The sequence below is a fragment of the Parus major genome, chromosome 5, assembly GCF_001522545.3.
Source record: "Parus major isolate Abel chromosome 5, Parus_major1.1, whole genome shotgun sequence".
In the NCBI taxonomy this organism is placed as follows: domain Eukaryota; kingdom Metazoa; phylum Chordata; class Aves; order Passeriformes; family Paridae; genus Parus; species Parus major.
The window spans coordinates 17,452,706-17,475,168 of NC_031774.1; the positions used below are offsets into that span (position 1 = coordinate 17,452,706).

At 39.8% G+C, this 22,463-nt stretch overlaps 1 protein-coding gene across 3 annotated transcripts in view; it reads right to left on the reverse strand.

Annotated features, from left to right (window-relative positions):
- The window catches only part of LRRC56 (leucine rich repeat containing 56), a 78,865-nt gene that overhangs the window by 32,705 nt on the left and 23,697 nt on the right, over positions 1–22,463 (reverse strand). For 2 of the 3 annotated variants that reach the window (XM_015630045.2, XM_033515033.1), the window contains 2 exons: positions 15,319–15,483; positions 5,563–5,650 (listed from right to left, as the gene is read on the reverse strand). In XM_015630045.2, coding sequence (XP_015485531.1) covers positions 5,563–5,650; positions 15,319–15,474 — 244 coding nt within the window. In that variant the 5' untranslated portion in view covers positions 15,475–15,483. The remainder of the gene's footprint in view (positions 1–5,562; positions 5,651–15,318; positions 15,484–22,463) is intronic. The other variant, XM_015630052.2, reaches the window with a different exon arrangement.

Sequence of the window (22,463 nt, forward strand, 5' to 3'; positions counted from 1 at the left end):
ACACTATGCAATTGTTTGAGCCTTGTTTTTCAATAATTTTCCACAATCCACAAAAATTGGAGAACAAATTAGAACACACAATCCTCATCCTGCAGGGTATGCTTTCTCATGTCAAACAAATTTTATACATTTATATGTATATATGCCAACAAAATAATTTGGAGTTCTGACAGAGGAAATACTAGGATCTCTGTTAATTACTCACGGCAGTCATACTAGCTACTGAGCAAAGACTTCCTCAGATACAAATCATGCCTTAAGGAATTCCCCCACCCCCCAAAAAATTTAAAAAATAATAATAAAAAAAAAAATAAATCTAGACTCTAAAAATTTTCTATCCTGTTTCTGACAAGGATGGAGAGATTAAATGTCATCCCATGAAGTGTTCAAGGGAAAAATGAGAGGAATGCAGTAGCCTCCCCAGTCCCAGCTCAAAACTAAGCAATATTGCCATGGATTCCGTTGGAGAGGTAAAAGGGTTACCAAGCAAAGGCTGTTGCAAAGTATTACAAGGCAAAAGAGTTTTAAGGACTAGGGTTAAGCAGAAGATTTGAATGAGGAGTCAAGAGAAATGGAGAGACTTGCCCAAGAAAAAGATTTTCGCTGAATGCATTTAGGGTTGGTTCAGGAAAGAAGCAACTATTAAAGGATCCAAAGAGGCTGAGTGACAGGCTGATAATATAATTTTCACATCTGGTTAGTTCATTATTGTCACTTGATCCTCCATCTCAGATATTTTTTTGCACTTTGGCAGAATGCATCCTTGGGAACTTGTTAAGTGTTAGACTTTAATGTGTGGTTTACTAGCTTGAAATAGAAGTATACGTTGTGTGGTAGTGCAAAATTCTGCCAGCAATTTCTGCAAGTCTGCAGGTTCTTCCCTCCTTTAAGTTTCATATCAATATGTAATTGTTCTTTGGTGCTAAGAATTCATTGTTCCATTGATTTTCCTGGTTTTTAGAGTCCCAAATCCTTATAAATAGATTAGAGGCCAGAAGTTTAAATTAGGAAGAGAAAATTGTAAAATGAAGGTGACAAGATACTTATTCCAATGTAACAGTATATTTCTAATTTTCTTAATTTTAACCCTCATGGCATCTTTCCTCAAAGCAAGGACACATGATACTAACATATAAAAAGTCTAAAATGCAACTGTATTAACTTCTAATATTAATTTTAGAAGTACAGACAATATATTCCTTATCCTGCAACTGCCTTCCTTTGTATTATTTGGATTTTTAAAAACAAGAATGGTCTGCAAAAATGCTGATGATTCAGGACAGGGCTGAGAATTCAGAATGACGAGCAGCGTTATCTCATCTGTCTATGATTCCCTTCCACTAAAGACTGGTTTTGTTACATGGTTCTGAAATTACTAACCACCAATAATGTAATACTGATAAACTATTCTACTGTACCAGTGGAACAAAACTAAATGAAGGGCAGAAAGAAACTAAAGTGCAAGTTAGGTGAATAAAAGTGATAGATATACACACTCAGCAACACTCCCTGAAGTGCTGCACTTCACAAGCAGGGTAGCAATGTAGACGTCTTTCCAAGGTGCCCTGGTACAGCAGGTGACATTTAGAAAACTGACTAGGACTAAAGAGAAAGCAGGCAAAATGTCAGTTTTATTATTTTCTACAAGTTACAACACTTCAAACACTTCTTGTTTACATTACGAAGTATTTTTTAGGTATCATCATACATCTTTGTTTTGCTGTTGTTAACAAAAAATCATTGTGGCTTGACTTGTGTCTTTTGGATACGGACTAGTGAAAGACAAACAAAAGAAATTACTGACAAACACTTGCATTGGCGTCAGGCAACCATTGTGCTTTGTTGATCTTACAACACAAAACAGGCATATGGAAACAGGCTGTACTCTTCTAACAAGAGCAACCTGATATGCAAATTAAACAGTCTATTTAGTTCACTTGAGCTGTGTTTGATCAAGTAAGATACATCACTTTGATGCTATTTCTACCCACACATTTTTTTTCACATTTCTGGGATGAATTGGGCAATACAACTGGAGGTGAGACCACAGCCCTTTCAGACAATCCCAAGGCAGCTGCAGTTGAGCTACCCAAGGTGGGGATCTCACAGAAAACACATCAGTGCAGGGTTTTACATAAGTACACAGCTCCTGTACATATTTGTGACTCCTGGAAACCCTCCCCAAGCTCTGCTGTGGGGCTTGTCCAAGCCCTGCTCAGCGAGTTTGTCAGTACCAGCTAAGCCAAGACCATCCTGGGCAGGAACACTCGTGCTAGACTTGCTCCTTCAGCCTCTGTGCTGCTCCCTGACCAGGCAAGCACCTGATGCTGCCATGCTGGCTGCCAGCAAAGGTGTCCCACCAGGAGCACCAACAAGCAGGACAAGAGGAGAGAGAGATGATGACCCTGTGTGAGAAATAGCACATGGCTACTCCTGAACCCTTGGCAGAGCTTTGCCTTGATAAAACGCCTGCAAGGGAAGTGGCAATCTCCAGACACGTAATCAACTTAGCCTGGCCACCAGCAGGCAACAATTCAATAAAAGCCAACGAACAGCACTGTGGGTAACTTGATTTGGAGCTATTAAAATTACTTAGAAATAAGAGGACTATGTAGTGTCTTAAATTACTCTATCCCACCGTTATTTTCAACAGGAATTTCTATGAGACAGTCATGAATGCAATTCCATACCTGTCAACAATCAAAACTGAAAGCATAACCTAATGAAGGGGAAATAGTCCCTCTGTTTGAATATGAACTGAGGTCTACATGCAGCTGAGGAGCACAGAAATCCACTCAAAGATATGCAAAGCTGCATGCAAGACTTGCCAAGGCGTTCAGGGTTTCATCTGTCACTCAGCAAGGTGCACTGAAAACAGCTAGAGAATTCAGCAATTACCCCAAGCCCTGCAAAGATTCAGATTTAAGCTCTGGCATGAAGCCTTTCCTTAATTTTAAAACTGATCACATGAAAATATTTCAATATCAGTCTTTTAATGTTTTCACCCTTGTTCATAAGAAAAGTAACTCTTCCTCCCTACCACATCATGCCATTTTGTAGAAGCAGACCTGACAAACTGGGCAAGGTTAACAGAAGGGTGCTTTAAAGTTTAGCACATCTCAAAGCGGAATGGTCTCAAGAAAAACATCAAGAAACAAGTTTTAAATCACTCTGGAAATCTTTAGGCCTTGACTCTTTGTGTAACAGTCTGTAACACAGGCTGGGAACCTTGAAATGTTTCTCAAATGAAAACTGTGGTGTAAATTTGGGATTTGAGTTCTGCAAGGTTCCAGATGACTCGGAGTTATGTGCAATCTCGTCGCTTTTAACACTTTCACCTGGCCATTTAAGACCTTGCATGACCTAAATAGGTCTTTGCACATAAAACCAGTCAAAGCAATATTGTTTACTGAGTGTGGACTGATCATCTAAAGAATTTGCTGATGATAAAGATGCTCTTATCCACCTTCCACAACTAAGGAATATGGCAAGAACAAAGTGAAGTGTTTTAATATTTGAATACAGGAAGCTTATTAGTCAGGTTTTAAATGCAAAAGAAATACTGAGTTTCAGAGCAGTCCAGGCTGGAGGGAACAGCTGGAGGTCTCGAGCCCAGCATCTTGCTCAGAGCCAGGTTGTCTGTGAGATCAAGGTGCTCAGGGTCTTCACCCACTTGAAAACCTATGGTGATAGGTTGGAGCCTCCAAACCTCTCTGGATACTCCTATTACTTGACTGTCCTAATGGGGGGAAAAGTTTACATTCTGTCACTCTGGAATGTCTGTCATTCCAGCTGTTCTGCTTCTTACCCTACTCTTTTCCTAGAGCTATTTCTCCAGACCCCGGTGACCACAGACCCAGTCAGCAGCACAGTACCAGGGGCAGGCAGCCAGCAGGGAGCAAGCAATGAGCCCAACATCTTCAACAGCAGACTTGCTTGCAGCATTCACAGTGGGGGTGCAAACTGCTCTGCAAAACCCCTAAACATTTAGGCCTTACTCCATGTGCCTAAAAATCATCTGCCATGTGAAAAAAATGGAAAGAAACAGAAGTAAACTTTCTGCCCTAGTCACCTGCTGACATTTCCTGAAAGAGATTTTCACAGGAAGAAAATTCAGAAACACACCTTAAAAAAAAAAAAAAAAATCAGAAGGAAATTCAGAGCATTCTTGATGTTCTGTTATTCTCAAAAGCAGTGGGGACCTGCAGGTGCTGGTTTTTATGGCCCTCAAGGGCCAACTCTTGGTGTGAACAGGGGGAGATAAAGAAGATGGAAATTACTTGCATCACAGACATATTGCTCTGTATTTCATATTCCGTAAAGGTTGCAAAAGCCTAACTGTGGGGAGGAGAAGGGATTTATTCCAGTAATGGAAAGGAAAGGGGAGAGTGATGAAGGTGGAACATTCTGCTAGCCTGTCACAGCTAATGTAAAATGGCATAGGAATGGGAGCACCACTTTTGAGCATTGTAGAAATGGCATAATGAGATTTCCTTATCAATTGGAGGGAACGTGATTGAATAGATTATGATCTCTGAGAGAAACTGATATAATTTACCTTAAATTATCAAGTGCCTATGAGAAAGAGACTTATTCAGGAAATAAGCAGAATAACCAATACGAAGGGGCTATACATACAAAGCAAAAGCCCCCTTCACTGTTCTTGCTCAACCATTCTTGACAAATAGACATCAAAAGACACATTAAAGCTAGTCAGCTGTTGCATTAGTCATTTGCATATGAAAAATTAACTGCTTGTCTGAAAGCACCAGTACACAGTTTTTGGGGACATGGCTTCTTTTTAGCACAGAAAGTATTATCCTGCAGCTTCAGTGTAGCTGAAGATGGACTGGGGTGTGGTAGGAATCCAAATGACAGAAAATGACTGCTAGAATTGGAAAAAAAATGCAAGGCTTTATATTCTCAGTGGAATTCCTGTGGTAGTTCTCACTTCCCTGGTTCAGTGATGATGACATAAAAACGAATGAGAAGTGTTAGGGCTGTTTGGGGCTCATTAAAATGATGTATCTACAGGATCTGCCTCCAGCTCATTTTCCAGCACAGCTCAGTGAGGCTGCACACGGTGCAAAGACAGGCTGCTGGAAGCATAAGCCACCTGATACCACTGGCAATTCCTCAGTCACAGGGAAATCTCATAGTGGAGAGAAGCTGACCTTTGGTTCCTGTTTCGTTAGAGACAAGAGTAAATGCTCATTTAGGGCCTAGCATATCATACAGGAAAAATTTGTCCAAACTAATTGGCTTTAGACAGAAGTCATGTCACTCATCTCATTGCCAGAGTTTCCAGTCCTATTCAGAGGCTCACACAAGAAGACAGAGATCAAAGACTGTGAGGTGCAAGGAGATCTTGTTTCAAGAACTCTTGAGAAGGACAGTACTTTTCACTGGCTGTTGGTTAGAGAATCATCGGTCACTGTACTCTTCTAGCAAGAGCAACCTGATACGCAAATTAAACAGTTTGTTCAGTTCACCATAAAGTCTATTTACTTCACCATAAAGGAAAATTCAAGATAATGAACAGAAAATCAAATGTTTTCTTACCAAAGTTCCCCAAGCTGATCTCTCTGGTGTCTACTCGCATCTCTAGGACCTTCACTTGCTGCAGATCATCTACCCCTGCCAAAATTTTCTGTGAAGATAAGCAGAAATATATGTGTACTCTCATGCAATAAAACAGGTGTCACAGCAGCAAAAAGGTGTAGAAAGATTTTCAACCAGTGTTTTGTCAACATATATTCCAGGTCTGCATGGCTAGATGTGCAATCCCATTGAAATGAATGTAGTATTCAAATACCTTTCTTCCTTGTAGCCCAAAAATACTCCAGTCTCCCAAAACTTACACATTGCTTAAAGAGTCACGGCTCAGGGTTACATTCAAGCTGCAAACCAACAACATACCTACATGCCAGTTAGCTCCATTTAAACAGTATGTCCATGCTTTAAGATTTGCACAAGTCTTGCACTAATCCTCAGCAGACAGAAAGTGTTAACCTTAAACATCACCTGTAATTCAAAAGGTGCTGGTAGTAAAGCTAAACAAAACACACTGTTTACCTTTTAACCCAAAACAATAAAAATATATGCAATTTTAGCTCAAGCAGCTCACTTTTCTGAAAGAAGACTACACTAATTACAAGAATTATGAATTTTTTTGAAAATATCTAGGCAATGCAAATAGAGGCTTTCAAAATTCTTCATTATCTTGACAAAATTGTACTAATTGGATGAACCATTGCACTAAGCAAGGATGTGTGTGTGAATGTAGACTCTTCCCTAATCTTTCTGAATATCCTGAAGTCTGTGTTGATACATGCATGTACATTTTGCTGTGATGGAGGTAAGCAGGAGAAATAAAACAAGCATAAGCTATACACAGAAGAGAGAGGGAAGCTCTAAGAGTGGCAGCGAAAACTACAGCAAGGATGTGAAATCCTAAGATGCCAGACTGCAACTCCACAAGGAGCTGAAGCAATCTCATTATGGCTCTCATCTGCTATTTCTTCCTGCTATGATCCAACTCCTCTCCCCAGTTTCCCTCATTCAGCGTGCGTATCCCACCACCTCCTTTGCATCAGGTAAGTTGCACTAATTCAACAAAGCAGACCACAAGAACTCTATCCTTTCTTCCTCATGGCTTAGTGGTTCATAGTGGAGTCTGAAACAATCCCTGAGAAATGAGAAGAGAGGTTTATTTGTCATGCTGACTGCCTGAAATTGTTGATGCTATACATAGTGATGAAACTTCTATGTTTTCACCTTCCTGTGTTAAAAGAGTTAGGATGTGGGGCTGAACATGTCCATTTCAAAATGTCTGACGTCTGACCCTGGCATCGGTTTCTCCTCAATGATGCAACCAAGAGCAGGGGTTGAAAGTATTGTCACCAACCTTCTGGGCCTTTAGTTAAGGTGAAGGCAGAAAGTCATTCAGTAACCACCATATACAGGAGAAAAATTTTCTCACTGTTAAAAAGGTACAACATTCTTTAGGTTTTTTTTAGTAAGGGAGAACTTATTCATTAGAAGGGAATGTGTAGGACGCTCTCTGTTTATGAGTTTTGGGAAGGAAAAATAACCACCAGAATATCCAGTTAATTTTGCAAGGAAAAAATGGTGATTGTGACATTCCTGCTCATTAGGTAACACTTATTGTGTGCAAGTGGCTACAACTTCCTCTTAAGTTCCATATCCTCTTACAAAGGACCAAAACCAGTCTGAGTGTGACTGAGATGGCAATTCAAAAGGACATGGTTTCCAGAAAAAGCTAAGCATACCTTCTTGAAAAACTGTCCCCTTTTATAAGGTCTTGATTTTTTCTCCTAAGAAACAGAATTATCCAATATCTTCAACTGTTTTTGAACTATTTTTAAAACATTATGTTTAAAATTACTTTTTATCTTATTTTTATTTCTTTTTATAACTGTGATTTTAAGCAGGCCGAACATCAGAAAACTTTTAAGACTTTATCCCCACATGCAGCCACCACAAATTGTGTTTCGCTGTTTCAAAGGCAGCAAACTTAACAGCTACAGACTGCTTTCTCCCTCTAAGTGAACACAGGATCCCTCATGGCAAGACACATTTTGCATGTCTTTGAAATGAACCCTTTTCGGCAGATGACACTGTCTGTCACATAGCACGAGATCACGTGTGAAACGAGAGCTTGCTGATGTCCTGGCATAAAACCATGCACTCGGATTGCTGGATTTGGATGCAAGCTCACTGTCATTAAAGGAAGAAGCTTCTGAAAAATACCTCCCTGCTCCCCATCAAAATAGTTTTTATGAGTTTTATGAGTCTACATCAGAGCAGGAAAACATCTCAGAACAAGTAATAAGCTTAGGGTCACATACTTTGTCAGTTGAGTAGCAAAAGGTCCTAACACCCCAAGGAGCCTTTGCTCTGTTTTTTGTCCTTTTCTCCATTGCTGTCTGCAGGTTCCCTGTATGCTGTCCTTCCCCTTCTGTATTCCAGACAGCCTCCCTTCACAGTTCTGCTCCCTGATATTTTTTTTCAAAATCCAACTATAAAACCTGCATGAAGATATATTCTCTCCTTGTGTAGGGTTCCCCATTCCTTTTTCTCATACCAGGGATTACCAGTGTCATTCCTTGCCCTCCTTTTCCTCTTTGGATGCATCATTTGTACCTTTTCCAGTGCCTGAGAGCTGAACTGCTTAGAGCACCCGTATTTTTGTACTGCATCAGGCAGAACTGTGACTCCAGTGCTGGAAAGGGTTATTAGCTGTCATCACCAGCTCTCTGAGCTATAGATAGCTGCCTTGAAGCATGTGCTAGCCAGACGCGACAAACTCCATATATTCTCGGTGCCCACCTCCCTGTTCTGTATTTCCAAGAGCCTCTATGACAATAACTGTCCTTCCATCTGCTGAGGGTGAGGAGATACTAGGACAGCTTGAAACCAATTTGCTGTGGGATGCACAAGTTAGTGTAGTACATGAAGGAATTGGGAAATGCTCTTGGGTGGAGGACATGAGCTCATTTAAAGGCACTAAAGCACTGAGACCCCAGGTGTTGATTGCAAGCGAGTCAGCGAGCAAAGGCCAGGTTGGCAGTTCAAGAGAAGGGTATGTGAGGAGTGGTTCCTGTGGAAGACAGGACATTACTACTCTCCAGATACCATTCTTGGCATTGCTGGTGCACCTTCAAGTGCTATACTTCTCATCTCACAGCTAAAATTCTGACACCAGGAATGGGGGACATTTAGGGACAGACATGGAAACATTTAAACAAAGATGAAACCTATTTAGCAGGAGCTTCTATTTATGCTGTTGTTTAATGTCAAAAGCATGGGAACCTTCACCAAAATTTGAAAGGAGGGATATTTTGGATGAATTTTGCTGCAAGAGAAAAAAAAAATCATGACCCAGATCACTGAAGAGGTCATCAGCTTGGACAGAGAGATGTCCGGCACCATGTGGACAGAAGTGATGCTACAGTGCTCTGTCTCTCTTCATTCCTAGGGCCATCCCAGGTCTAGGACAGGCTCCTGTCCTAATTCAGAGGTGTCCCACTGTTTTTTCAGGTAATGACCGCCTGCCCCGAACTCAATGGGCTGTTCTGACAGCCAGGGACAGAATGTCTCTGCCTGTGCCCCAAGAATGCTTACAGACATGAAGGTGCTCTAGCACCTAGGTATATCTTTGGCTGCTTCCAGCTGCTCAGCCTCCACATAGAGCAAACAGAAAGGGACCAAGAATCAGTTCTAGGTGAAGAGTGGGATATATTCACAGTTATTTTAGATCAAAAAGATACCTCAAATAAAAAATAAATACAATGCTAAGCTGAGTGTTGGTGTTTAGAGAGGACTCTGCTTGCCACCCATCTGCAGTCCTGCAAGGTAGGTATCAGCTGGGCAAAGCTGTTTTCTGAAGGATCAAACATCCAAATCTTCCTGGCACATCATGTTCAGGAAGGTGGCCTGAAAGGTTGATTCTGAACAGCAGATTTACCCTCCACTGTAAATTTGTTTCTTTGAAAGAATACATTTTTCCACGGTAAAGCACTGCACAAGTCAGCAAATGTACTTTGAATACAGGGCAAGTAAAACAAAGACAAAGTTCACTTTACGTTTTTTCACCTTCTCCAAAACAGGAGTAAAATTATTTTTCATGAAGAAGCTACTGGTAAATAATTTAGCCAGTATTTTAAGAAGCAAGCCCATGATGTTTCACAAACCATTCCCACCATGCAAAATGTCTGGCCAAATGTCTGGCCAACTGGGGACTGTGCAGTGGTTTGAAAAGCTTCTCTCTGACTGACAAGAAAAGCCAGTAAGTATTCTGTAAAAAGCTGCAAGTAAGAAATACTTCTGTGCTTGCAGAGCTTCCCAACAGTCACCTGGGGATGCTGGGAAATCCAGTTTAAGTCTCACTTGCAGCTATCTGTAAATTCCTTAATTGGCAAATAATATCTGCTCAGTCAAATTGGCATACACAACTGATGTCTTATCCCGTCCCTAGATTTTTCACATACTCTAAGAAAAGTAGGCATGTTGCTGAAGAACAAGTTGCATACAGCTGTCAGAGAAATATTTCCAGCTGTGTGTTTATTTTGCTGATCCTGATTAATTTGGCTAAGACAGGAATTCCTGAGTGGTGAGCTTGCTCTCTTTGAATACTACACCTGTATGCAAATTCTAGATTCATGTCCATTCATGTGTTTATTGCTTTTTTTTTCAAATTCCCAACTCAAGTATAATTTTCCTTCACAAAAAAAAAAAAATAAAGAAAAAAAAAAGTTGCTAAAAGCATGACAAAATATTTCTTCCAAGAAGAAAAATGTTAGCAAATTAATAGGCCTTAAGTGCTTAAATGAAAGGGAACAGAACTTCTCTGTGGCCCCATGTGCAAATTTCCTTTCAAAATGGCTAAATGCTGCAAATGCCCATAACTAAAATATTTAGCTGTACTTCACTACTTTCTGCATATACATATAAATACATTCTCTCAACTCAGATGAAGAGATTAGCTAGGTGCTACAAAAAGAGATTTTCTTGGCTTACATGGGAAGTGTAGATGAGGGAAGTAAATATGAAATTTAAGTAGTGGGGGATGCATTAGTAAAGATGCCTTTATTCTTGTGCTGAAGCCCCATGTCACGCCAGCAGATGCACATGGATATGCCCTTGCCTAGTCTTGCTATCTACAGTTCAGCTCCTCACTGACTCATGCTGGGGATTCACAGTTCTGACACCTTTTTTTAAACTAGTATTAAGGATCTGATGTGGCAAGCTGCTGGCAAATCTAACTATTGCAAACTTCAGCAGGCATGTGGGGGACCAGAAACAAGATGGGAGATCTGATCTCCCGGAAATAGCCCATGTCACTTCTGTAGGAGGAAAAAACCTTTCAACTATTCAATTTCAACTATGTGCTGGATTAACAGGCAGGTCAGGAGTGGACAGGATAGTAGATATTCTTACAGCAGTTTTTGTTTAGATTTGTTTTAAGGATTTACTTTCTCTCACAGAGATATAAAAAAGTTATACCCCAACATTAATTCTTTTCCTATCTAGGAATAAGGTACACAGCCAGTAGCTACAATTATTGCTCAAGATTGTGCCACTGAACATGGAAGAGTCAAGACTGCAGTGTCCTCTTATGCAAGTTGAACACTGGTGGCTGTAAGCAAATGAATATTTGAGTTTTCTCATACAAAAACATGTATATGTATGTGCATGCATATAAATATAAAGATTCCTGATGTGAAAATTTGAATGTAAAACATCAGATGCCTAAGTAGCAGGATGAACACTAATATAACAACTTCACTAGTGTGGAGGTATCAGTGTTAGGAGAAAACTTATAGAAGGAAAGCTCTGAAACTAAAAGAAGCTTTGTAATTTTTTTTTTCTTCCAGTTCACAGTATTACTTCTATCTGCTTCCTTGAGCAATCTGAACTAACTTTGAAACTAGCTATGCTTGGAACAGAAGATCAAACTGGCAGACCTCCAGAGGACCCCTCAAACTTAAAAAAAAATTATTATACATTTCTAATGAAGGGCTCAGGAGATCCAAATTCAGTTGCTTCCATTCCCTTACTCTACCTAATTTATCAAGGTTCTGCACTTTCTGGATGTCCAGTTTTTTCCTCAATTCCATTTATCTTAAAACTGTGAGGAAAATTTCCTGCAAAAGAAAAAGGAAACAACTGAGCCATTTCAGCAAGAATCCAATCTGTTGTTCCAGGACCCTCCAGCATTTTCTTTTTCCCGTGAGGATGAGTGCATACCATATGAAATACACCCTAACCTCCTGAGCAACAAAACTAAACACCACATCCGAACACGTGTTGCTAAGTTTGGAAAACATGATTAGTTGGAGCAGGATCAATAAAAAGCAAAATTAGAGAATACTTCCTTTCTTCTCTAAAGATCACACACAAACGTGATTGGGTTTTATAATGTGACAATGTCTGGAAGATCATTTGACCTTGTAAAATGAGTTTCTTCTGAGAAGTGGAATGCTTTTAGTGGAAATCAGGAAAAGATCCTTTGCAAACAGCAGGGAGAGGATGGGGGGTTGATAGAAAAAAAATATAAAAGTGATTAAAGACAGGTGGCACCCTTAATTTCAGTTTCTCTACATTTAATGAAAAATCTGTGTCACAGCCCTAATAGAGTTAAAATTAATTGCCCATTGTTAGCCAGTTTTCAGAACAAAGTGAGAATTTGCTCACCCTGGTATTCTACAATATCTGACAACCATGCATAAGAACGGGCACAGCAGGAAAATATTAATAGGAAAATAATTAGGAAAATTTAGAGCTGAAAATATTAATAGGACAGATACAAATGGAAAAGCAAGAATGCCTATTCATATAGAGGAAAATTAAAAAATACACCAGAAAATTGATATTGATACTCAAAAGAATAAAAATGGCATCTAATGATACCAACCCTTGTATCAAAAGCTTTGGAACTGCAGCCTGGATGAAGGACATTCAAATATAAAAAAGATGTTACATGATAGTGCAGCAAAAGAGCTGGCAGCAAGCGGAAAACAGAAGATGTGGTTAACATAGTGGAAATATGGAACCATACAGGATTTAAAGTGAACATTATGCTGAAACAAGGCTACAGAAAACTACAAACTGTGGTGAATGAGCATAAAGTGTAAGTGAGGGGATTCACAACGGAGAGGAAGAAAATGGTCCAGTGGTTTTGTAGAAACTGTCTTCCGTTCTACATGGTCCAAGAAGGCAAAAAGGCAAAAAAAAACCAAAACAAAACAAAACCAGTCTAAGCCAAACTTTCCTCTCGTTGGAGGAAAACAATGCAGCAAGTGAATAAAAAAGTCAAGGAACACAAGTGTCACAAGTTCTAAAGAGTTCTTAATAATGCAGACTGTTAATGGAGACCGACTGGTAGCAGTTTCACTACAAAATAGACAGCCATCCCCCTGGAAAAAAGGCAAAATGAGTCAAGTGTGCAGGCAGAAATGAGACTGCAGGCTGCAGTTCAAGGTGCCCAATCCAGAGTCTGCACAACCAGACTGTGCAGCTTCCCCAAACTCAAACCAAACTGGTGCAAGACAGGCCATTGAGAGGACAAGGAGTAAAGCTGAGTACGTGTCTCGGGGGAAAAAAACCTTCCTCAAGAACATCCATCAGGAGTGCAAAAATTTGCCTACACAACACTACCAAAGTGTGGCCCGCGCCCTTATTTGAATGCAAAACAATTTTACTTTAATGAGCCTGTATTATAAAAGTCTATTAGTTTCCTTCTCAGAGCACTTCAACGGATACAGTCAATAACTCCTAAAATATTCACAACAATAAGACAGTCAAAAAGATACTGCAATTGTATTGATTTAAGCAAGACAAACTTTCAAACCATTTGACTGTCAATGGCATGTGGGTCCTCAAAGAATTATACACGTGAAGACTTGTTTTGTATTAAATGTTTGAACATTCTGGACATTTGCAAATCCAGAGGAAGTAAATTTATGGCAGCAGTGCTTTCCATTTGATCAACACAAAGGTCAGAGAATAGATAGATGGGGCATGTTTTTAAAACAAGCTATAAACACTGTAAATGTTTCCTTGACAATGTCATGTAGTTTTTCCTCTGAGCAGGAAGTATCCCAGCTATGCCAACACAAATGTCAGGTTCCAGGGCAGGAAATAACTGTGTCCAGAAAAATTAGCAGGACACTGTACTTCATTTAAAAGAATCTTTCAAATGAGATACCTTACAAATTTTAAAACCCACAATCTCAAAAACCACAAAACTCAATTATTTAACTTCTTATCTGCATTTTAAAAAAAAGTTACAAAATAATAAACAGTAACTTCATGGGATGTATGTAACATTGCTTTACATATATTTTTCTGCTTACTTTTTGCTGTGAACTAAAAGCAGCAGAGGTTCAGAAAGAGAAATTCATGCCAATGAAAGAACTTCCTAAGGGCTTCTTTCAGAATTGATTGAGTCAGAGGGCAGCTGTTTTGGTTACTCTAATGGGCTTTGGTTCGTGCCCTAACGATACAGACTAAAAGGAGAGGTTCCCATCAGATTTATACAGGCTATTGCAGGTCACAAACACATTACACTGGTCCAATTCTATGCCAGGTTTTAAAAAAAGACCAAGAAGAGGCTGGAGGTTCTCATGAGCCAAAGGAAAGTGGCATAGACCATACAACCATGCAGCAATTTTTCTCCAGAATGCTTAAAATATCCACTCTGCAGAAGGAGGTTTTTGCATCTCCAACCATTTTACAAACACTAAAAGACTTGGCTAATTAGGGAACAATAGCTCTGTCTAATCTACAGCACATGGTCAAAATGGTGCCTGGAATGTAGTTTGGGAGTGGCTAGGGAGTGGTGTAAACCAGCAGCTGGAATATGCTCCCTGCAGAAGCTCGTGTCTCTCCGCTGGTGCAGTGGATACACGGGGGATTATGGACGCTTGCGATCACCCCCCTGGCTGTTGGGACACCTGAACCACAGCCTTGGCAGCCCCATCTGTCTTTCACAAATGCTCCCCAGCAGAAGAGAGGTTCATCTGTAGATCTGCAGCACAGAAAGCCTCTCTCCTCAAGATCTGCTCTCAACTCTCCCTTCCTTTAGCATGGAAAAGTGACGTTGTTTGGTCATCTCCTACACATCCCACAGGATTTCACCCTTAATCAGGACTGAGCAAGTGCAGTACAGTGTGCAATCAAGTACTCTTTCACAAATATTTCAAAAAGTGAATTCCTTCATGAAGATTTCAGCATGTTACTCTCTTACAACAGGCTGTATATGAAAATCATTTTCCCCAGTCTAAAAGGAACATGGTTTTCAAATATGCTTTGAAATTCCTCCCACTTTGAAATGTATAGAAAGTACTTCTATTATTTGCAGAATATTTTAAACAGTTTCTTAACAGGACAGAGGATTTCACTAACTCAGAAAAAAATTGTGCTTCAAAGTTATATTTCCAATTTCTAGAACAAGAGTAATGTAAATTCTTTTTCTAATGCTGAGATTCAAGGTATTCCAGATGGCATTAATGAGATCTGTGTAGACTATAATTATGCTACCTGTGCTTTTCTTCAAGAACCCCAGCAATAAACACAGCCACACTCATGCTGGGAATACTTTTGATATGAAACAAGGTAAAAGGAGGACAAACATTTGATATACTTTCATAAGACAGAATCCACTTTACGCAGAAATCTAAATGTCAGAGGCAACAATCCACAATCAGTACAATAGCAGTTGGAAGGTTAATACAGCTCTGTATATGCCAGTTTGCCTCTTCCACTTCATTAAAAAGTTGGATGTCTACTCACCAGTTTCCTGGGGGAAAGATGCTCATCCATAAGCAGCTCTCCATCATCTTTAATCAGCGGACTGGGATTTGCGTTGTGTTGCCAATTCAAATCAGTCTCCCGGTCTTCAAATGAGCCTGGATGAGAAACTCTGTCAGGATTCCACTTCAGGTCCATCTCAACATGCTTTGAACAAAAGGATAACAAGCAGTCTGATTTTTCTACCTGTATTTATTATTTTCGTGTCAGCAAAATCTATTTTGACTCCCATTGCAAGACAGAAAATGCCTATAGAGATACAGGTTTCTTTCATCAGCACAAACCCAAAGCTATCCATTACATAACACATGCTCTTCCTTTTCTTCACTCTAAAGAGCTACCTGAGTCTGACACCTCATTCAGCTTTGAGTGTAAGCTTTTACAGCAAACTGTTGTTTGCAGGTCTACAAGACGCTGGGTGTGCCTATAGCTCTGTGCAAATAAGAAAGCTGAGAACAAACAACTCAGGACACTAGTCCTTTCCAGTCTTCTCACTACTCCACTCATCCTTCTCCAGAGTCAGTGAGCTTCCCATGCACACAGGCTCCCTGCATATCCATTTCCTCTTGAGAAGCATGAACAGCACTCAGCAAAATTCTGCTGGACTCCAGACTGCAAGTGCCAGTACCAAGTCACAACACCACGTCTCTCAAACATTTTGAGCTCTGCCTGCAGGTTGCATGGACAGAACTTGTCTGTATTTGCTGTCCTAAATCAAACATCCCACCACTGTTACTGACTCTAGGTTAGGCAGGCCATGGCTACTGACTTCTGGTTCTGAAGACAATCTTGGAGAAAATAAATTAAAAATACAATTTATATAAAACTGTGTATGTTTCAAGTGAGGAATGAAATACAAAGTTTGAAGATGAAGCACTGCAAATGTGGTCATTCTTCAATTCCCAAAGATATCACTTTCACAGAAATATTGACAATTAACTTTGAAATATGAGAGTTAGCATATGTACACCCGTTAGAGTAAAAAAGCAGTCGGCTGTACCCAAATGGTGCAAGCATTACTGTGATTTATACAGCTATTTACTACTACTTGGCAACAAGGAAGTATCACAGCTGGAAACACTGCTCTAACAACAAAAGGCTAGACTACAGAAAAGCTGTCTTGCTCTGCTGAAGGGACACCTGCAGTTTTGTTCTGTTCTCCACTGCAAAGCAATATTTATTCTTAGTACTGGAAAAGTAATTAAATGATCAAGCTAACCACAACTGGCTGACAAAGCATCAGTGGTGGCCAAGGCCTGAGAATTACCACTTTCCTTCCTCCTCACACTAATAAACAGTTAAACACAGAAGTAACTTCTGTTAGGGCAGATAGGAGTTCTGACTGCTCAGCCAGTCATCTCTACTTGAGAGAAATGACTTGTTAGAAGGTGAAAGAGGTTTGGATCAAAAAGACTGATTCCGACTACTCAAGTTCAGTCAAAATTCTTCATTTGCACAAGAAAAAGAAATTCAGAAGACTCTGTACGGTCAGGAAAAAACAGCAGCCCTTATCCAAACAAAAACAGCAACAAAAACTGATGATACACGAAACCTCTCCCTGCACAATCTCCTACACTAGGAAGGGAGGAACCAAACCCCCAGATTCCTAAGTGCTCCTTCTGCACACTCATCAGGGCAGAAGCAGCCCACAAAAAGCAAACCCTATTTTTTCCAGGTCACTGCACCTACCTGGCAAGCACTCCTACAGGAGAAGCTGACTGCTCAAATATTCTACACTTAAGCCACAGCAATATTCAATGCCCAAAAATCACGTTCAGGGACAAATTGTTCAGAGTCACACAATTCCTTTCAATCTTTCTTACCGGCTTACAAAAGAACCATCAAAAAGTGAACTGAGTAGTGATATTTGCAGCTTCTAGAACCTCTGTATGCCTGTAGTAGTGTAAGGACAACTTTCATACATCCACCCATTAGGAGGGAAAAGAGACCTCAAAAATATTGTGTCTTGCATTTTAGAAAAAAAATTACAATACATAAATTTCTATTATCTGTTTCTTTTTCTAAAGAATTCTAGAATTTCTCAGACATTTTTCCTCTACTTTTAGACCAGTTCAGTATGATTTAGTCAGTATAGATTTGGAAAAGTCATCAGTTGTCTAAGAAAAAAAAAGAATCTTCTGTGATATGAAGACCTTCTGGCATTGTCATTATTTTCCTAAGAAGGAATTATTTTGGTCAATAATAGGTTTGGAATAGAATATTCTTGTCATAAATTCTGGAGTCCTTTGCCAGTTGCACGGGACTTGTGCTGGATTGTGTGCAAGTACTGGTGGTTCTTTCTAATTCAAAGTAAGGATTGTTACTATCCAGAGATAATCTTGTATGTTATCAGAACCAAGTGGAGCAATAGTCAGAGACCTATTAATAACTAATGATAACTAACTGATGTAATGTGTGAATGCAAAATGAGACAACAGGATTTTGTAGATGCAGACTGAAAAGAGTTAACATGCTTGCATAAAACAAATTACTGTTCTCCCTCTGTTGGGCCATCACTATCACATTTCAGAACATCCTCAAAATTTTGAGACATGTTGATACAGCACTTACTTTAGGCTTGAAAATGAGATCAATTTGTGGCTTAATATCTGAAGTAATACTTTGTTTTATACTCCCTGGTATTGATCTGCTCTTGTAATTCTTGTAACATTGGATTAGTGAGGAGAAAAGTATTTTCATTACAAATTGTTTGGGATCAAGTTGAATTATTGTCAGCAAGCAAAACTTTTTTTACATGTTTCTATCACTTCAAAGCTTTCTCCAGAGTAGAATGAATCTCCTCCTGAACATGGACCAAAATGAGATTGTAGAAAAATTTAAGAGTGGTGAGGTGCCAATATTTCATAAAATCCAGGAACCTCTGAAATCTCCAGCACTATGTAGGAGCAAGAAGGGGACCTACAAGAAGGGGGCATAACATTTGTCCCCCTAGAGACACAGGAGTCACACTGCTCATTTTCATCAGGTTTATCTGATAAACCTACAGCTCTGCCAAAAGCACAGGACAAGCCAACACTGACCCAAAGTAGCTCCAGTGAGACAGTTTACAGGGACTGCAAAGACTTTTGTTGTCACTAAAGAGGTCTGAAAAGTCAGAAACCTGAAGATTTCCTTCCTAGAGAAGGTGGTTGCACTGGATGTATGTTGGATCCATGTGCTGACCAGAGCCATTCCCGCAGCGTTTTGTGGGACACACAAGGATGGAAGCTAACTGCACCCAGCACAAACCTGCAGTCAGTCCAGTAGGACAGCACAGCAATACCAGTAAGCACATGAGTGTGTCAAGGGAAGAGGAAATGGCTGGGAAATAATGGAGTTTTATACTACATGTGAACACTGAGAAGAATAAAAGATTGAAGGGAACCAATATATTGGTTTTTGCAGGATTTACAACAAAATTCTTAACTTGGCAGGTTCTTACTTGTGTGGATAACTAGAAGCAAATAATCATGAGGTGCAAGAGAAGTCAATGACCAGAGCAATGAGATGGAAGATTTTGAATTCTACAAAGAGTTAATCTGCCAACCTTCTCCACTGCTGCCACTCTCCCTACCCAAGTGAGTGTGTGTAATCATGGTAAGTTATTCAATTCACAGACATGTTGTGACAGTTCATTAAAAACTGCAGGACATTTTCAACATACATTAATACCAGTAATAAAAACCATTATTAAAATTAAATGATCCTTGGAACAACATGTTATTTAAAATCCCCTCAGAATACTGTAATTTGCTAGAAAGAAATTGGCAGAGTTATTTGATGTTCTTAGGGTCCGACAATCTGGTAGGACTCCAAGATTTTATTTTCCTGCTGCAAGATTTATCGAGGAGTTAGTGATAAGATTGTGTATTCTTCATTAAATATATATTAATACACGTTTCAAATTCAGCAGTTGCCAGAAATGTTTGACTCAATATTCATTACGGCTTCTTAAGACTGGGAAAGAACCTCTGAATTGTGTGACTAGGCATGATAATTTCTAATGCAGCCTTCACATTACCTAAACAGCTTGTTCAAGCAATTAAGTTACCATTTAAAAACAGAACAAAACAAAAAAACCCAAACAGCAGTAATTAATCAAAATTCACTCTAGGAAAGGCATATACCTCTATATATTAACATCCCATACAAGAAGGAATCTCTACTGCCTCAGGCCAGCTTCTCGACCAGCATCCTCTCTTGCTCTGTGGCTACTCTTGCCTTCACTGGACATGAAGGGTACCATTTCAGTGGGGATACTGCAGTCTCTGGGCCCTTATCCATATTTTTTGGTCAACAGCCAAAACATTCTCTAGAAAAAACACCCATTTGAGAACCATTGTGCTATCTATCCCTTCATGACAGGAAGCTTGCACTGCAGACTTCCATTTCTCTCGTCTCGCATAATATAATTTTTGTCTGTTTAATTCAGAATCACAAATTACAGTAGTGCACATACTGCTACCACTGACACAGAATGAAAACAAAGAATTCTGTATTTACTATGGATTTGACAAAACGTTTGGTTTACAAGTCCCAAGGGAACTATGAGTGCCCTTTCTAAGTGTAATTTTGCACAAGTGCACTGCAGATAACCTCTTCTGGAAAATAACTGTTTGGGCAGCTGGAATTTACTATGATGTCATCAGGAAACTACTGTTACAATAATCCACCCATAATGGCAAAAACAGTTCCTGCAACATTCATGTAATATTAAGCATCCTGCAACACATCAGTCTATTTTAGCAGGTGCAGCTTCTAAAAAGCTGAAAAATAAAACACCAGTCCTGTTATTAATATGACTTTTTGTGTGTGTGTATGACTAAACAATCTGATTGTAATCTTCTGGTTTTGTTAAGCAGAACAAAATAACTACTTCAGTAATGCTACTTTAATATCAAGGGATCATGCAAACACTATAAAGAGCATTCATAAATATTCCACTTCTGTGCCTCACTAAAGAAAAAAAGCTTTTAAGAAAAAGCTGGAATATTAAGATAACAATATCCCATTTAATATAATTAAAGATTCACTGACTTTCATGACACTGAATGACTCGAATGCTTACAATGATATTTTTGTGTAACTGTTCAGTCAATTTGAGGCCGTGGTTCAAGCATCCAAATGTGCATATAAAGCAAGTGGACTGATTTATATAATTGTTTACCTTCCTTATTTACAGTTTTAAAAGCTGTAAGAGTGTTCTGACAGTTCTTTGCTATTAAATATAAATCCTGCTCTACAATTACCACAACCATGGCAGGTAAGCCTTGGGATCTATGTCCCACAGACTCTTCAGGGAAAGCTCTTGGGAGTTTTGTGGACATTGTAATACCCCCATGCACGTAGCTGAGTCCAAACTGTGCTGTCACTCAAAGCAGCAGTGAACCCAGAGAAGAAAATGCATGCTACAAAGCCAGACACAGTTGAGATAAAAGATGTCTAATATTCTTTATAACCCTAACAGTAATAATAAAAAGGCAATGCCTTTAAATGTCACCCATTTCTCCATTATAGATCTACAGATTCGATGCAGACATGCAAAATAACTATTTCATAATTACAGTTGCATATGTAATACTTTTCCCCTGAGATCCTGCTGAGCAGGGTGATGAGAAATGTTTTATCATATGAGCTGGCAATGTCCCATTATTACATAATTCTGGAGCTAGCTTGCCAAATATTTAAGGAAACTTCCCTGTCTGACCATCCAGAAGCCATTCTGTCAGTCACATTCCCAGCACCCCAGACTTCCACTGCTGAGACCAAAGTCCCATCAGCAGATGGCTCTGGTGACCCCATGGGTGCCCCTCTTGGTCCCTGCACACCCCACACTCACAGTCAGACAGGGTTTGGCTCAGCCCTGAGTTTCCCCTAGCAGAGTCTCAGATGTCTGGATTCTCCAAGTAATTAAATTGTGGTGCAGTGGCACAAAAGCTGCTCAAGCTGGTGTCTCTGCAGTAGGACTCCTGACAGAGGAATGCCCAGGTTTTGTGCCCTCCATGCCTGGAATAGTCTGGGGTCTTTCTGCTGAGCTCCTGCTGTGTCCAAGTGTCCGGTTCCCTGGTCGGTGCCACAGGTCCCTGTGCTCTTTGCTGTCTGAAGGGTCAGCACCAGGTCACAGCTCCCACCCAGGCACAGCCTGCAGCTCCCACTGCAGCTGCACACCCAGTACCTGCTCTAAGAGTATTCCTCAACAAAACATCCTCACAGCAAGATATAAAAGCAGGTCACTCTCTATTATATGTTCTATTACATGTCCAAGTTAAAGTAAACTGAAGTCAAATGAATTTGTTTTAGAGTCCTGTGGTGGAAGGTGGTCAGTGGTAATTTCGGTCTGGCTACAAATGTTCATTGATTCTATCTGTACTGCAAGTCTCCAGACAGTGGCTATGGATGAGTACGGATTATCTAAATGCTTAGATGAAACTCCAAGATGCTACATATTGAGGGGTTTTCTTCTTATATAGGTAAACTTCCTGCCATAAGAAAATTTCTCGAGACACCCTTCTATCTGTCAATGAGCCCTAGAAGAGCAAAGCAGAGAGCAGGATTTGGGGATAGCTGGTGAACAACAGGGGTTATGGAAAAGCAGAGCTCCAAGGTACCAACACCTTCACTCTCAGAGGCTTGCCAAATGCACTTCATTTTTTTCAGTGCACTTGATAACAGTAAATCCCTCACCATTTTATCAAGGTAGCCAGGGATCAGGAAAGCACATTTGGTGCTTCATGGCCACAAGCTTTTTTCCAACAGTGTCCAGATGTTAATTAAGGGGAAAATGAGGCTAGTCTAGTTAAAATGCTCTTGTCCTTATATAGGGGTCTTATCATGGATAGCTGATGACAAGGTACACAGGAATCAACATATCTGTGCTTGTCACACACACAGATCCTGCCTTAAATGTAGATGCCACTGGAAGATGTATTTACCTTCCCTGCATTTAAAAGGCACAATTCAGCAATTACTTAAAAATTCAGATGCTAGGCATGTTATTAGACATACTAAAGAAGAACAGAAGCAAAGCAAGGTTTTGCAGAATAAGTATCTTTTCAAGATGAACAAATATATTCTAACCCATGGACTCAGAACTGAGTGACAGTCCAAACCTGCAGAGAAGAAAAACT